The 14,760-nt window shown below is 38.7% G+C and overlaps 2 protein-coding genes across 2 annotated transcripts in view; both read left to right on the forward strand.

Annotated features, from left to right (window-relative positions):
* Positions 1-758: 758 nt before the first annotated feature.
* On the forward strand, positions 759-4,170 carry LOC135503679 (chymotrypsin-like elastase family member 2A). Its single transcript, XM_064921827.1, has 8 exons — positions 759-796; positions 1,134-1,222; positions 1,556-1,653; positions 1,833-1,958; positions 2,277-2,413; positions 2,748-2,893; positions 3,590-3,742; positions 4,090-4,170. Exons 1-8 carry the CDS (start codon positions 760-762, stop codon positions 4,105-4,107), a joined length of 804 nt encoding a protein of 267 aa, XP_064777899.1. The 5' UTR covers position 759; the 3' UTR covers positions 4,108-4,170.
* A 4,639-nt stretch (positions 4,171-8,809) lies between these two features.
* fhad1 (forkhead-associated (FHA) phosphopeptide binding domain 1) overlaps positions 8,810-14,760 on the forward strand; it is a 19,035-nt gene continuing 13,084 nt past the window's right edge. The window contains exons 1-5 of the mRNA XM_064993524.1: positions 8,810-8,905; positions 9,235-9,441; positions 10,777-11,035; positions 11,247-11,344; positions 13,368-13,613. Of these exons, the coding sequence (XP_064849596.1) occupies positions 8,810-8,905; positions 9,235-9,441; positions 10,777-11,035; positions 11,247-11,344; positions 13,368-13,613 (906 nt within the window). The remainder of the gene's footprint in view (positions 8,906-9,234; positions 9,442-10,776; positions 11,036-11,246; positions 11,345-13,367; positions 13,614-14,760) is intronic.

Below are 14,760 nucleotides of genomic sequence, written 5' to 3' on the forward strand. Positions count from 1 at the left end.
AATTTAAGAACATTCTCTAAATATCTGTTTCCCCAAATTGCACTTTTAAAGTACAAGTATGTTTCATACATTTTAGTATGCCATTGCATAGTGACCTGACTAAAGGAATAAGGAATAGTCTATATTAGTTTTTTTTTGCATTGTTCATTATTATAACGTTATATTAGTACTATGTTTAATTTCATGGTCGATGACTAAACTACACACTACTTTCTTTTGCCTAAAGAAAATAGAATATGGGTGAAGTACGCAAGAATTTCCTTTCATTTTTCACCAGACCTGCCTAAATCTCACTTCAAACACTTTTTGTCTGCGTAATTCTCACTTTTTGTGTTTAATAGGCTAAATCACAATTTCTGTTAACGTCTGACTCTAGAGTGATCTGTTCTTGCTGTTAACGTCTGACCCCAGACTGATCTGTAGTCTATGACATTTCAGATTTAGATATATGTTTTCATTAAGTAGTTTGGAAGTAGAGAACTTTTTTTCCTCTAAGTAGCTTTATTTTTCTTAAGGGTAGATTTAGTGTATAGCTTAACTTCTTCCAGTATGAAGTAATTGGTAGCTTGGTAAACTATAATTCAGAGTAGCTTTTCCAGCACTGTGAATTTCACAGAACCTGGGTAACACAGTTTTTTCCAGGTTTTACTGTCTGGTTTTAGACACCTTGTTGTGCAACATGTCCCTGACAGTTTTTTTCTACTACTCTCCAGCTATATAAGGGAGCAGGTTCAGCTGACATTCACTGAAACTGTCATCATGAAGTTTGTGGTCTTGGCTTTGTTTGTTGCTGGTGGTAAGCTATCCTGACCAGATTTGAGATTTTGCTGCACATTTAACAATATGTTGGTCTGCTTATCTTACTTTCAGGGAACACATAATTCCACATCGGATGTCATCTTAAATTACCACCTATTTGTTTTCATTTAGAAATTCTCTCAGGTTTAAAGTTGAAATATATTGGGTATATTAGGTATCATGTACATGAAATACAGAAGTTACGAGTTCACATTTTGGTAGAAATGTGCAATTTCAAAATTAACCTTAGACATACAATATGGTGTTCTGGGAAGAGTAAGTCAGTGATGCAAAAGTGTAATTGTATAGTGTGTGTGTTTCTCGTTTTTTCCCAGCCTACGGATGTGGGCTGCCCACCTTCCCCCCTATCATCACCAGGGTGGTCGGAGGAGAGGATGTCCGTGAGAACAGCTGGCCCTGGCAGGTAGGTTCCACTTTACATGTTTACATGTATTATCACCCCTTCTCTATTCACAAGCCCTTCTCTATTAACAAGCCCCATCTCTATTAACAAGCCCTTCTCTATTCACAAGCCCTTCTCCAATAACAAGCCCTCTATTAACAAGCCCTTCTCTATTAATTAAAAAGCCCTTCTCTATTCACAAGCCCTTCTCTAATAACAAGCCCTCTATTAACAAGCCCTGGGTGTCCTAAAGTTGTAGTAAAGTAGTATTTTTCTTCAAATTGACTTTACCAAATCTTATTTGAATTGTGTTGAATTTAAATACATTGATGTTTGTTTCGTTGTTCTCTCCAGGTGTCTCTTCAGTACAAATCTGGTAGCAGCTTCCACCACACCTGTGGCGCCACTCTGATCTCCAGCCAGTGGGTCATGACCGCTGCTCACTGCATCAAGTATAACAAATGGGTCCAAGATTGTCATCCCATTAACTTTTTATTTTATTACATTTCCTCCATGATCTAAAAGGCACCAGCCGCCACTGCTTCACTTACTGTATTATCTATGGACTTTTAGCATTTTGTTAGTGTTATGACCTGACCCTTTTTGTGTGGGTTCTCTTGTGGCCTTACAGCAGCCGCAACACCTACAGGGTATACCTGGGCAAGCACAACCTGAAGAACAACAACGAGGAGGGTTCCATGGCTCTTACTCCCGCCAAGATCATCGTCCATGAGAACTGGGATTCCTACAGAATCCGGTGGGGTTTTCACTTTTTTCAACCCCAAATGATATCTATCCTTGTGGGCCCCATGTCTGTTTACATTCAAATACTTATATGTTTGAACTATTTTCCGTTAGATAATTTATGGATGAATGATCAATTCTCATAGCTATGCGTTGGCCAAAGTTTTTTGTACAGACGGGATGCATGATGTGATCTAACTGGAAATTGGAGATAGTGAAGTAGTGCTGCCTTTTCATCAGTGAATGAGATTAGTAATATCTCCTAAACTTTGTGACATCTGCTGATGTAAAAAAGGGCTTATTTAATGCATTTGATTGATGTCTTCTGCAGTAACGACATTGCCCTGATCAAGCTTCAGAGCCCTGTCACCTTCTCGGACTCTGTCATGGCGGCCTGTCTGCCCGACTCCGGCATCGTCCTGCCCCACAATGCTCCCTGCTACGTCACTGGCTGGGGACGCCTCTGGAGTAGGTCATGTTGACCATGAATTAGTTTCCCTTGCACTTTTCTCTCATATCAATGTGTATTATTTCATCTTTTCATCCTCATTTGCTGGTGATATGAATGTCCAAGAACTCAGACGTACTACCAATAACTTTATATAAACAAATGTAATGATGACAAACCAATTGCTAATTATTATGGTCGTTATTGTGAGTATAGTTCAAATATAGATATTTTGAATATATAGTGTTTGTAAATGAGCGTTGAGCATTCCACATATCCTTCAAGATACTATTGACATTTCATGAGAATCAATAGAGGCACTAATCAGACTGTTGAATTTGTTCATCTCTTCAGCCGGAGGTCCCATCGCTGACGTACTGCAGCAGGCCCTCCTGCCCGTGGTCAGCCATGCCAACTGCACCAAGCCCGACTGGTGGGGCAGCCTTGTTACCAGCAGCATGGTCTGTGCTGGTGGTGATGGAGACCTTGCTAGCTGCAACGTGAGTCATGCTACTACAGCTTGTTGACGTTTTGTCATTTCACTATCATGGAGTGATGAACAGACCTAGATCTAAGAAATGCCACTTGAGGAAAAAGAATGCTACTTTATTTTGTGAAAGGAATTGTTTCGGAATATCTGATGTACAGTACCAGTCAAAGTTTGGACACACCTACTCATTCAAGGGTTTTTCTTTATTTTGACTGTTTTCATCATTGTAGAATAACAGTTAAGACATCAAAACTATGAAATAACACATATGGAATCATGTAGTAACTAAAAAAAGTGTTCAACAAATTCAAAGAAGCCACCCTTTGCCTTGATTACAGCTTTGTGCACTCTTGGCATTCTTTAAACCAACTTCATGATGTAGTAACCTTGAATTCATTTCAATTAACAGGTGTACCTTCTTAAAAGTTCATTTGTGGAATTTCTTTCATTCTTAATGAACCAATCAGTTGTGTTGTGACAAGGTAGAAGTATACAGAAGACAGCCATATTCGGTAAAAAACCAAGTCCATATTATGGCAAGAACAGCTCAAATAAGCAAAGAGAAATGACAGTCTATCATTACTAAGACATTAAGAAATTCCACAAATTGAAGTTTAAGAAGATTACTGTCAACTTTATATTTGACACAGTCATACACGGTGGTCCTGAGCTTACCACTGCTATGTGTTCCTCTGTTTCCCTGCAGGGAGACTCCGGTGGCCCCCTGAACTGCCAGAACTCTGATGGCTCCTGGGACGTTCACGGTGTGGTGAGCTTCGGCTCCAGCATGGGCTGCAACTACCCCAAGAAGCCCTCCGTCTTCACCCGCGTCAGTGCCTACATTTCCTGGATCAACAACGTGAGTGCACACCCAACACTTCAACACTATATCCCTTCCCACCATACTTCCACACGTATTACCTTCCCGCCACACAAGGGCTAAAATATCAATACTACATACTGCTTAGATTGAAGCAATGTATTGTGCATTTTAAGTGGTATCCAAACCAAGCTAGATATACATTTATAATGAAGTAATGTATTGGGTATGCATTTTAAGTGGTATGCTGGTGTGAATATTGGAACAGCCTATCCATGGGAAAAAAACATTTGTAATGTTTAATGATCACCTTGGAGTATCTGCAAGTATACTCCCTATTGGCATATGAAGTCATTTTTTGTCTCTTTTTTTTTTCTATTTTTCAGGTGATGACCAGCAACTAAATGATGGATCTGGTTGTATCGTGGTGGGCAGCTGTCATTAAATAAATACATGTATTGCAAATATCTCATTCTTTGGTTTCCATTTTTCAAAACCCAATGGTTTTCCAAATGAATCTAAGTTCATGTGAAACGTTAGTAGAATAGTTTTGGGTACTATAAAGAGATGTCCATACATGAATGAACTTTTAGATTTTTTAAACACAAATATTTTCAAAAACATTGAAAAGTCTGCATAATGTTTTCCATCAAATTGTATCCATTGTCATCAAAATTATGATCAGTTGGAGAAAAAAACTTTAGCATCTGTAGCCGGGTAAATTACTGTATTAGTGTATTTTAGTTACTGTATCAAGATCTTGCAGGGAATTTACTCACTTGCATTAGTGGCTCCATATACAGTGCCTTCAGAAAATATTCATATACCTTGACTTATTACACATTTTGTTGTGTTTCAGCCTGAATTCAAAATTGATGCAATTAAAATGTTATCTCACCCATCTACACCCAATATCCCATAATGACAAAGTGAAAACATGTTTTCAGAGATTTCTGCAAGTTTATTGAATATGAAATACAGAAATATCTCATTTACTTAAGTATTCACATTCCTGAGTCAATACTTTGTAGAAGCACATTTGGCAGCGATTACAGCTGTGAGTCTTTCTGGGTAAGCCTCAAAGAGCTTTTCACACCTGGATTGTGCAACATTTACACATTATTCGTTTCAATATTCTTCAAGCTCTGTCACATTGGTTGTTGATCATTGCTAGACATTTTCAGGTCTTGCCATAGATTTGCAAGTAGTATTGAGTCAAAACTGTAACTCGGCCAGTCAGGAGCATTCACCGTCTTCTTGGTAAGCAACTCCAATGTAGATTTGGTCTTGTGTTTTAGGTTATTGTCCTGCTGAAGTGTGAATTAATCTTCCAGTGTCTGGTGGAAAGCAGACTGAACCAGGTTTTCCTCCAGAATTGTGCCTGTGCTTAGCTACATTCCGTTTATTTTTTATCCTAAAAAACTCTCCAGTCCTTAACAATTACAAGCATAACATGATGCAACCACCACACTCAGCGGTGTGAAAAGTAACCAATTGTCATACTTGAGTACACTTAAAAATACGATAATAGAAAATGACTCAAGTAAAAGTGAAAAGTCACCCAGTAAAATACTACTTGAGTAAAAGTCTAAAATTATTTGGTTTTAAACATACTTAAGTATCAAAAGTAAATGTAATTGCTCAAATATACTTAAGTATTAAAAGTAAGAGTATAAATAATTTAAAATTCCTTTATTCAAGTATTTTTACACCACTGACCATACTGCTTGAAAATAATGGAGAGTGGTATCCAGTAGTGTGTTGTAATGGATTCGCCTCAAACGTAACACTTTGTATTCAGGACAAAAAGTGAATTGCTTTGCCACATTGTTTGCAGTATTACTTTAGTGCCTTGTTGCAAACAGGATGCTTGTTTTGGAATATTTGTATTCTGTACAGGCTTCCTTCTTTTCACTCTGTCAATTAGGTTAGTATTGTGGAGTAACTACAATTGTTAATCCATCCTCAGTTTTCTCCTATCACAGCTATTAAACCCACCATTGGCCTCATAGTGAAATCCCGGGAACTGAGTCTACGAAGGAAGCCTGCAACTTTGTAGTGAGTGGGTGTATTGATACACCATCCAGAGTGTAATTAATAACTTCAACAGGCTCAAAGGGACATTCATTTTTACCCATCTACCAATTGGTGCCCTTCTTTGTGAGGCATTGGAAAACCACCCTTGTCTTTGTGGTTGACTCTGTGTTTGAAATTCCCTGCTCGAGTGAAGGATCTTACTATTATCTGTACGTATGAGGTAGTCATTCAAAATCATATTAAACACTAATATTGCGCACAGAGTGAGTCCATGCATCTTATTATGTGACTTGTTAAGCACATTGCTACTCCTGAACATATTTAGGCTTGCCATAACAAAGGGTTTGAATACTTATTGACTCAAGACATTTCAGATTTGAATTGTTTATTCATTTGTATACATTTTGAAAAACATAATTCCACTTTGACATTATGGGGTATTGTGTGTAGTCCAGTGACCAAACAATGTAAATTCAACCCATTTTAAATTCAGGCTATAAAACAACAATATGTGGAAAAGTCAAGAGGTAGGAATACTTTTTGAAGGCACTGTACATGACTGCAATTTTTCTTTGCTATATATTTTGCCCAGCTCTTTTTGAATTTATTTGAATGTACCAAATTATTTAAGATTTTTGTTGTTGTTGCTTCTGAGAGATTTTGGATTACCTAGTCATGAGATAAGTTCTTATGCACAGACAGGTGATGATAAAATAACACAACAGTGTAACTCTATAACATATTATTTGAAGAAAACAATTGGGCAATCATGTATACTTTTGTTACACTATTACAGGGATCATCAATTAAATTCAGCCGCGGGCAGATTTGTTTATTGGGCGGATGGTAAGTGGGCCAGAACATAATTACAAATAATTTGTAGACAGCAAATTCACCTCAATAAGCCACAAACAGATATAATATTTGACTTTAACATAATCATTTCAAATCTGGCAATATATTTTTAGAAGATCACATATATCTCTTTATTTCGCGTGGGTTTACTTTGGAACAGATTTCAAAATCAAAGTCACTTGGAGCTGATTTGCTGGTGTTCTTACAGTCTTTTTTTTCTCAAATTAAATAAAAGAAATTAAAATTATATTAGTCACATGCCCGAATAGAACAGGTGTAGTAGACCTTACAGTGAAATGCTTACTTACGAGCCCCTAACCAACAATGCAGTTAAAAAATATACGGATAAGAAAAATAAATAAAAGTAACAAGTAATTAAAGAGCAGCAGTAAAATAACAATTGCGAGACTATATACTTGATTCCAACCTCTCTTTTAAAAAGCATGTGAAAAAGGTCATTCAGATAACCAAGTTCAACCTAGCTAATTTTCGATTTATACATGACTACAGAGGTAGCAAAACTGTACTTCAAATCTATGATACTCTCCCACTTAACATACTGCTTGACTAGTTGGGCCCAAGCTTGCTGTACAACATTAAAACCTATTCAGTCTGTCTACAAACAGGCTCTCAAAGTGCTTGATAGGAAGCCCAATAGCCATCATCACTGTTACATCCTCAGAAAGCATGAGCTCCTGAGTTGGGAAAATCTTGTGCAATACACCGACGCATGTCTTGTATTCAAGATCCTAAATGGCCTGGCTCCCCCTCCACTCAGTACTTTTGTTAAACAGAAAACCCAAACATATGGCAGCAGATCCACAAGGTCTGCCATGAGAGGTGACTGTACAGTTCCCTTAAGGAAAAGCACCTTTAGTAAATCCGCTTTCTCTGTGAGAGCTTCCCATTTCTGGAATATACTGCCATCAGACACACATACCTGCATCACTTATCACACTTTCACAAAATGTATGAATATATGGCTAAAGGTCAATCAGATTTGTGATCATAATCCCTAGCTGTGTGTTGTCACTTTCCATGTTGTCTGTTGTTTGTAGCTTGTGAGGTGTAGAAACACTTGGTTGCTTTTATGAATTTTGTCTTGCTGCTTTTTGTTCTATGTTGCTCTGTCTGTATGCAATGTCTTGCTTGTCCTATGTTGCTCTGCGTGTGCTCACTGCTCAATAATTGTCTACATTGTAATTGTTTTTAATAACCTGCCCAGGGACTGCGGTTGAAAATTAGCCGGCTGGCTAAAACCTGCACTTTTACTGAAACGTTGATAAATGTGCACTGTCCCTGTAAAAATAAAATAAACTCAAAGTCAAATATGTACAGGGGGGTACAGGTACGGAGTCAATGTGCGGGGGCACCGGTTAGTTGAGGTAATATGTACATGTAGGCAGCGTTATTAAAGTGACTATGCATAGATGATAACAACAGAGAGTGTGCACTTTTATATATGTATTATAAATCATACTGAGCAAATATTTATATTCTTGATTCATGTTACAGTATTTGTATAAAATATGTATTACTTTATTTATCAAATATTGATTTTGTCAACCATTTTACTATACATTTCTCCAGAAATTATCGACGTGTGAACCACGTGATTTCCAGCAAATCATTTTTTTCCATGGACTAAAGATTCCCGGAAGTCACCTGTCAGATGCAACAAACCGTTAAATACACCAAGGGCGGAATACACCAAGGGCGGAGTCTAGTATAGTTTCCATGGCGCTGATATACAATCCGAAGTCAAGCTGATTTCCATATACAAACCTGTAGGCTACAATGTTGTTGTTTTTTATCTCTGCTGATGAATGAATTGGATACATCTTGGATTGTCTGCCTCGTTTTTTAAGGAAAGTAAAAATGTTGTCCCAAAAATCATATATTTTCTGAAGTTGGATAGAACTGTTTTGGGTGGACTCCATTTAAACATTTACACTTTATTGTAAAAACGCCTCAAAAACGTGTTTGTCTCTTTAATGTATGAGCGAATAATGTATATTGTAACATGTATGTTAATATACCATTCATTCAAATGATATCTTAAAACGAACTCAACTTAAGCAGTCGTAGTACTTATCAAGCATAATGTGCCATTGGCAAGTTGAAGTTGCTGACACGTCTCATGTCAATTTTTTAGGGAGCAATTACGTGCATATATGATAAGATTATTTATTTGGTAATGCTTTACAGGTGGATATGAGGGGTTACCTGAAAACAACGGGGTGGGTATTTAAACTCCAGGCCGAAACCACTACAGTAGGAACACATAGGGATTGCGATTTATGTTTACAGGTAAGATCATGATGCTGCATCCTCAAACTGCGCATTTATGTCTGTACAAAAAGATAAAATGATAACAATGCTATTTTTTCTTTAATATAACGATAATATAATTTAACATAAAGATTGGCTACCGGTACACACACCTATCAGCCAAAACTAGATAGATGATGGCAATAATAATAATAGTAATCTGTATTGAAGAATATAGAACTGAGCAATACAGTAAAGATGTCCTTATCTTGGTATTGGAATACCTGTGCTGGCTTTATCAATATTTAAATGTGATCTTCTGTACCGAGTTACTATTATATTGACTGCTTGATGCTCATTATTGACAGAATGGAGGAGTTGAGGAACATCACGCCCTGATCGAATGGAGCAAATCAGAGCCATGCTTTGTGCTGAGTGACCTGAACTCTGCCCATGGTACATATGTCAACGACTGTCGTATCCACAATGCAGCGGTGCGTCTAACCCCAGGCGATGAACTGCACTTTGGCTATGGAGGCTCCACCTACCAGCTAGCTGTGGAAAGCCCATCTATGGTATGATTTATGTAGTCTGTAGTGCATATTTTTATTTTTACATTATTTTTTCACCTTTATTTAACCAAGTAGGCCAGTTGAGAACAAGTTCACATTTACAACTTCGACCTGGCATGTAGGCCATACTGTCTAATCTACTAGATATCTCCCAATGCAGCAGTAAGAAGTTATCCACTCTTTGCTTGCTTTAACCCTCCTGCTGTGTTCCGGTCGAATTGGACCAATTTACACGTTTTCTCTCTGAAAAATGTAGTTAATTTAATCTGATTGTCATAAGGTTCCATGACTTTGTCCACACAGGGCATCTGAACACACAAAATACATTTGGATGGTTTTCATTCAATTCTGCGTGTTTTATTTAACTTTGGTACACCTGTGGTGTTCCCGGTCAAAAATGACCGGTCATTAGAAATGAATGGGTGAGTTCAGGCACATGCCCGTTCATCAGATGGACACACTTCCTCTCCCAGACCCCCACATGCATGTGTGTTTGAGAGCACACACACTCACACACACACACACACACACACACACACACACACACACACACACACACACACACACACACACACACACACACACACACACACACCTCACACACACACACACACACACACACACACACACACACACACACACACACACACACACACACACACATACCTCACTCCCCCTGTTGGCTTCCATCGCAACCCCCACGGGAACCGCACCTGTTGGCAGTCTCACAAACAATCGCAACATTGTTTCAATAATATATAGAACTTTTCTCGCAACTCTGGTACATAAAGCTTTTTTGGGGCCTCGTTCACAATTCATTCTGTGGCAGCACAATGGCCAAATGATATATTTGAGGCCCTTGATCATATATTTGATCGTGACACTGGTGAGAAGGAGAGAGTCCTTATTAAACTTTGACATAAATTAGTCTGTGATAAATAACACAATATGTTTCATCTGAGTATTTGTTATAGTCAAAATAATTCATACATTATGCTTTCTTTTACTCAAAAACGAGTTGTATGAGCTCAGGTCAATGAAGCCTACAGGCCATAAATAGCTAATAATAATTTTCACAAGAACTTAAGTTGATAAAAAGATCTAACACAACATTAGGTGATAATATATGTATTATTATTGATTTATAATCTGCAATAATGGGGCGGTCATTTTGGACCGGGAACACAGAATTAATTAACATGAAACGAACACAACAGGAGGGAACCTATCACTATTCGCTATATATTTGGTCAGTGGTGTTAATCTGTTGTTAAGCTGCATGGCCTCATTGGTCTTGAGGTGTTGTATGCCTCTATGTATCTTTCTATCTCTCTCCAGCTCCCCTGCCCTCCCAAGAGCATCTGGACAGCCAATCAGAACTCCCTGCAGCTGATAGAAGAGCCCCCCCTTGCCCAGTCTCCCTCCTCCCCCACCTCCCAGCTCCCTCTCCTACCTGGCAATACTTCTGCCCCTGTTGCGTGGGTATGGGGGCAATCATCTGTCACCCCTCATCCCCCTAGCCGGGCTCGACCAGCCAGTGCTGGGACCAAACGGACTGGGCAGAGCATCCCCTCCGAACAACAAGGGACATCCTCACGCAGACCAGGTGGCTGAATTATACTGTGTCTCACTGTGTACACAACGTACATGGTCTAATCATTTGATGCCATGCTAGCTACTGTATACTAGCTAAGGTTTGCGAACAGTATGCCTTATTGAACGAACCTCTGTTTACATTTGAATTGGTTTCAATAGGTGAAGGTGTGTGTAAATGCATCACTTGTACATGAGACTCTTGGTCTTTGCAGGAAGTTGGACTGGACACACAGGAAGCGGGCCCCCTCAGAGAACCGGAGCAATAGCATCTGAAAGTTCTCAGACCATGCAGCACCTCTTACAGGAGAAGGTGGGCATCTGTCTTGTTAGTGGTCTTGTTGGTAGTCTTTTTGTTGGTCTTGTGGTGGTCTTGTGATTGTGTAACCGCTATATAAAATACCAATTTGGAAGTGCACCCATGCCTTTGTTCCCCCAGTGAAAATAGAAATGTGTATCTGCTTTAAATTTATCCAGTCCCTTCCCTGTTTGCCTTGTACCAAAAAATGTTGAATAACTCTCCCAACAGAAGACTAACAAAATCAAATCAAATGTTATTTGTCACATGCTTTGTAAACAACAAGTGTAGACTATCAGTAAAATACAGAGAGGAAGTTCCATAATATTATGGCTCTGTATAAAACTGTGTTGCCGTGAATTCATTTTGGACTTGGGGACTGTGAAGAGACCCCTGATGGCATTTCTTGTGGGGTGTCTGAGCTAAATGTTATTTGATTGATGAGAGAGATCGAATGAGAATGGCAAGAATCGTGAAACAAGCAGGCCACAAACAGACAAATAACGGCACAGTACAGCAGTGGTGTGCCGAACGGCCTCTCGGAACGCACAACTCATCGATTCTTGTCACGGATGGGCTATTGCAGCAGACGACCACATTGGGTTCCACTCATACCAGCTAAAAACAAATGGCTCCAGTGGGCATGCAATCACCAACACTGGACAATTGAGGAATGGAAAAGCATTGCCTGGTCTGAAGAATCCCAGTCGCTGTTGCAACATGCTGATGGCAGAGTCAGAATTTGGCATAAGCAGCATGAGTCCATGGACCCATCCTGCCTGTTTGCGGTCAGTGGTGGAAAAAGTAACCAATTGTCATACTTGAGTAAAAGTAAAGATAACTTAAAAGAAAACGACTCAAGTAAAAGTGAAAGTCACCCAGCAAAATACTACATGAGTAAAAGTTTAAAAGTATTTTGTTTTAAATATACTTAAGTTTCAAAAGTACATGTAATCACTAAAACATTTACATTTACATTTAAGTCATTTAGCAGACGCTCTTATCCAGAGCGACTTACAAACTTTAGTATTTATATTTTTGACAACTTTTACTTTTACTCCACTACATTCCAAAATAAAATAATGTACTTAAATATACTTAAGTATCAAAAGTAAAAGTAAAATATTTCAAATTCCTTATATTAAGCAACCCAGACTGCATGATTTTCTTTTTTTTTTTTTTTATTTATGAAAAGCCAGGGGCACAGTTCAACTGTCAGACATAATTTACAAATTAAGCATTTGTGTTTAGTGAGTCTGCCAGATCAAGGGCAGTAGGGATGACCAGGGATGTTCTCTTGATAAGTGTGTGAATTAGACAATTTTCTTGTCCTGCTAAGCATTCAAAATGTAACGAGTACTTTTGGGTGTCAGGAATAAAAAGTACATTATTTTATTTTGGAATGTAGTGGAGTAAAAGTAAAAGTTGTCAAAAATATAAATACTAAAGTAAAGTACAGATACTTAAGTAGTACTTTAAAGTATTTTTACTTAAGTACTTTACACAACTGGTGGCAGTGGTGTACCATTGTCCAATCTGCAGCAACTGCATGAGGCCATTGCATCAGCATAGACCAAAATCCCTGTGTCTGACGTCCACACCCCAAATAATTCAAGCTGTTATGGAGGCAAAGGGGGGTCCAACCCAGTACTTGATGGGTGTGCCTAATAAACTGTCCGGGGAGTATATGTCCTTGTTCAGCCAAGACTCAGAAAAACATAGCATATTACAGTTCTTCAGGTCCTGTTGGTAGGATAGTCTCGAATGGAGTTCATCCAGTTGGTTCTCGCCAAAAGAACAGGGGAAATTGTGGTATATTTGTTGGTCGACGTAATCACGTTAGGAGTCTACCATACCTGTCTCTTTTTCGCCGCTGCTTCCTCTTTCGAGTCCCAGCTCACTTGTTAAAGTAGAAGTCTTCATCCAAATCGGTCATAGGAAATTATGGTGGAGACATTATGTAAAATAAAAAGTTAAGAACATACACCCAGAGCAGGTTACCCACTAGCAAATATATTTTTCCCTGTGCTCTGGCTAGGAAGAGAGGCTGCTGCGGATAGGAGACGAGATCAGCAGGCTGGCTGTGTTTGAGAGTGAGTCCCAGAGGAAGGACAGGGTGATTGCAGGGCTGAGGGATGAGGTGTCAGCTCTGAGACACCAGCTGACCCAGAGCCAGCAGACCGACCAGGAGATCAAACACAGGCTGCTCAGTCTGGAGAGGGACATCAATGACAAGAGGGAGCAGATTGAAAGGATGAAGGAGCAGGTACAGTGCCTTCAGAAAGTATTCAGACCCCTTGGCTTATTCCACATTTTGCTGTGTTACAGCCTGAATTCAAAATGGATCCTTCTTTTTTCTCTCCCATCTACACACAATACCCCATAATGAAAAAGTGAAAGTATGTTTTTAAACATATTTGCAAATGTATTAAAAAAATTAAATACAGAAATATCTTATTTACATAAGTTTTCACACCCCTGAGTCAATGCTTTGTAGAAGCACCGATGGCAGCAATTACAGTCTCGAAGAGCATTCCACATGATTATTTTCAATATTCTTCAAGCTCCGTGAAATTGGTTGTTGATTATTGCAAGACAACCATTTTCAGGTCTTGACATATTTCCAACTAGATTTAAGTAAAAACTGTAACTCGGCCAGTCGGGAACATTCACTGTGTTCTTGGTAAGCAACTCCAATGTAGATTTGGCCTTGTGATTTAGGTTATTGTCCTTCTGAAGTGTGAATTAATCTCCCAGTGTCTGGTGGAAAGCAGACTGAACCAGGTTTTCCTTTAGGATTTTGCCTGTGTCTTGCTCCATTCCGTTTCTTTTTTATCCTGAAAAAATCCCCAGTCCTTAACGATTAGCATACCCATAACATGATGCAGCCACCACTATGCTTGAAAATTAGTAATATGGTGTATTGTATTTGCCCCAAACATAACACTTTGTATTCAGGACAAAAGAGAATTGCTTTGCCAAATATTTTGCAGTATTACTTTAGTGCCTTGTTGCAAACAGGATGCATATTTTTAGAATATTTGTATTGTGAACAGGCTTCCTTCTTTTCACTTTGTCAATTAGGTTAGAATTGTGGAGAAACTACAATGTTGTGGATCCATCCTCAGTTTTCTCCTATCATATACATTAATTAAACTCTTTCCTCTCTGGCAACTGAGTTAGTAAGGACACCTGTATCTTTGTATTTTCAACCAAACAATTCAATGTAATGATGTTGAATCAATGTGGAAAACTGGCTGGATTTGAAAGAAGCAATCAACGTAAAATAGTTTCATATTTTTTTACCCAACTTTTAACATAAATCCAATGACATGGTTGTCAGGACCCGGAGTGAGAAACAGTCACTTAACCAACTGAGCCACGAATAGACAGCAGAACCCAGAAGATGAGGCAGACACAGCAGTACTTAA

Source organism: Oncorhynchus masou, chromosome 18 (genome assembly GCF_036934945.1).
Source record: "Oncorhynchus masou masou isolate Uvic2021 chromosome 18, UVic_Omas_1.1, whole genome shotgun sequence".
NCBI classification, from domain to species: domain Eukaryota; kingdom Metazoa; phylum Chordata; class Actinopteri; order Salmoniformes; family Salmonidae; genus Oncorhynchus; species Oncorhynchus masou.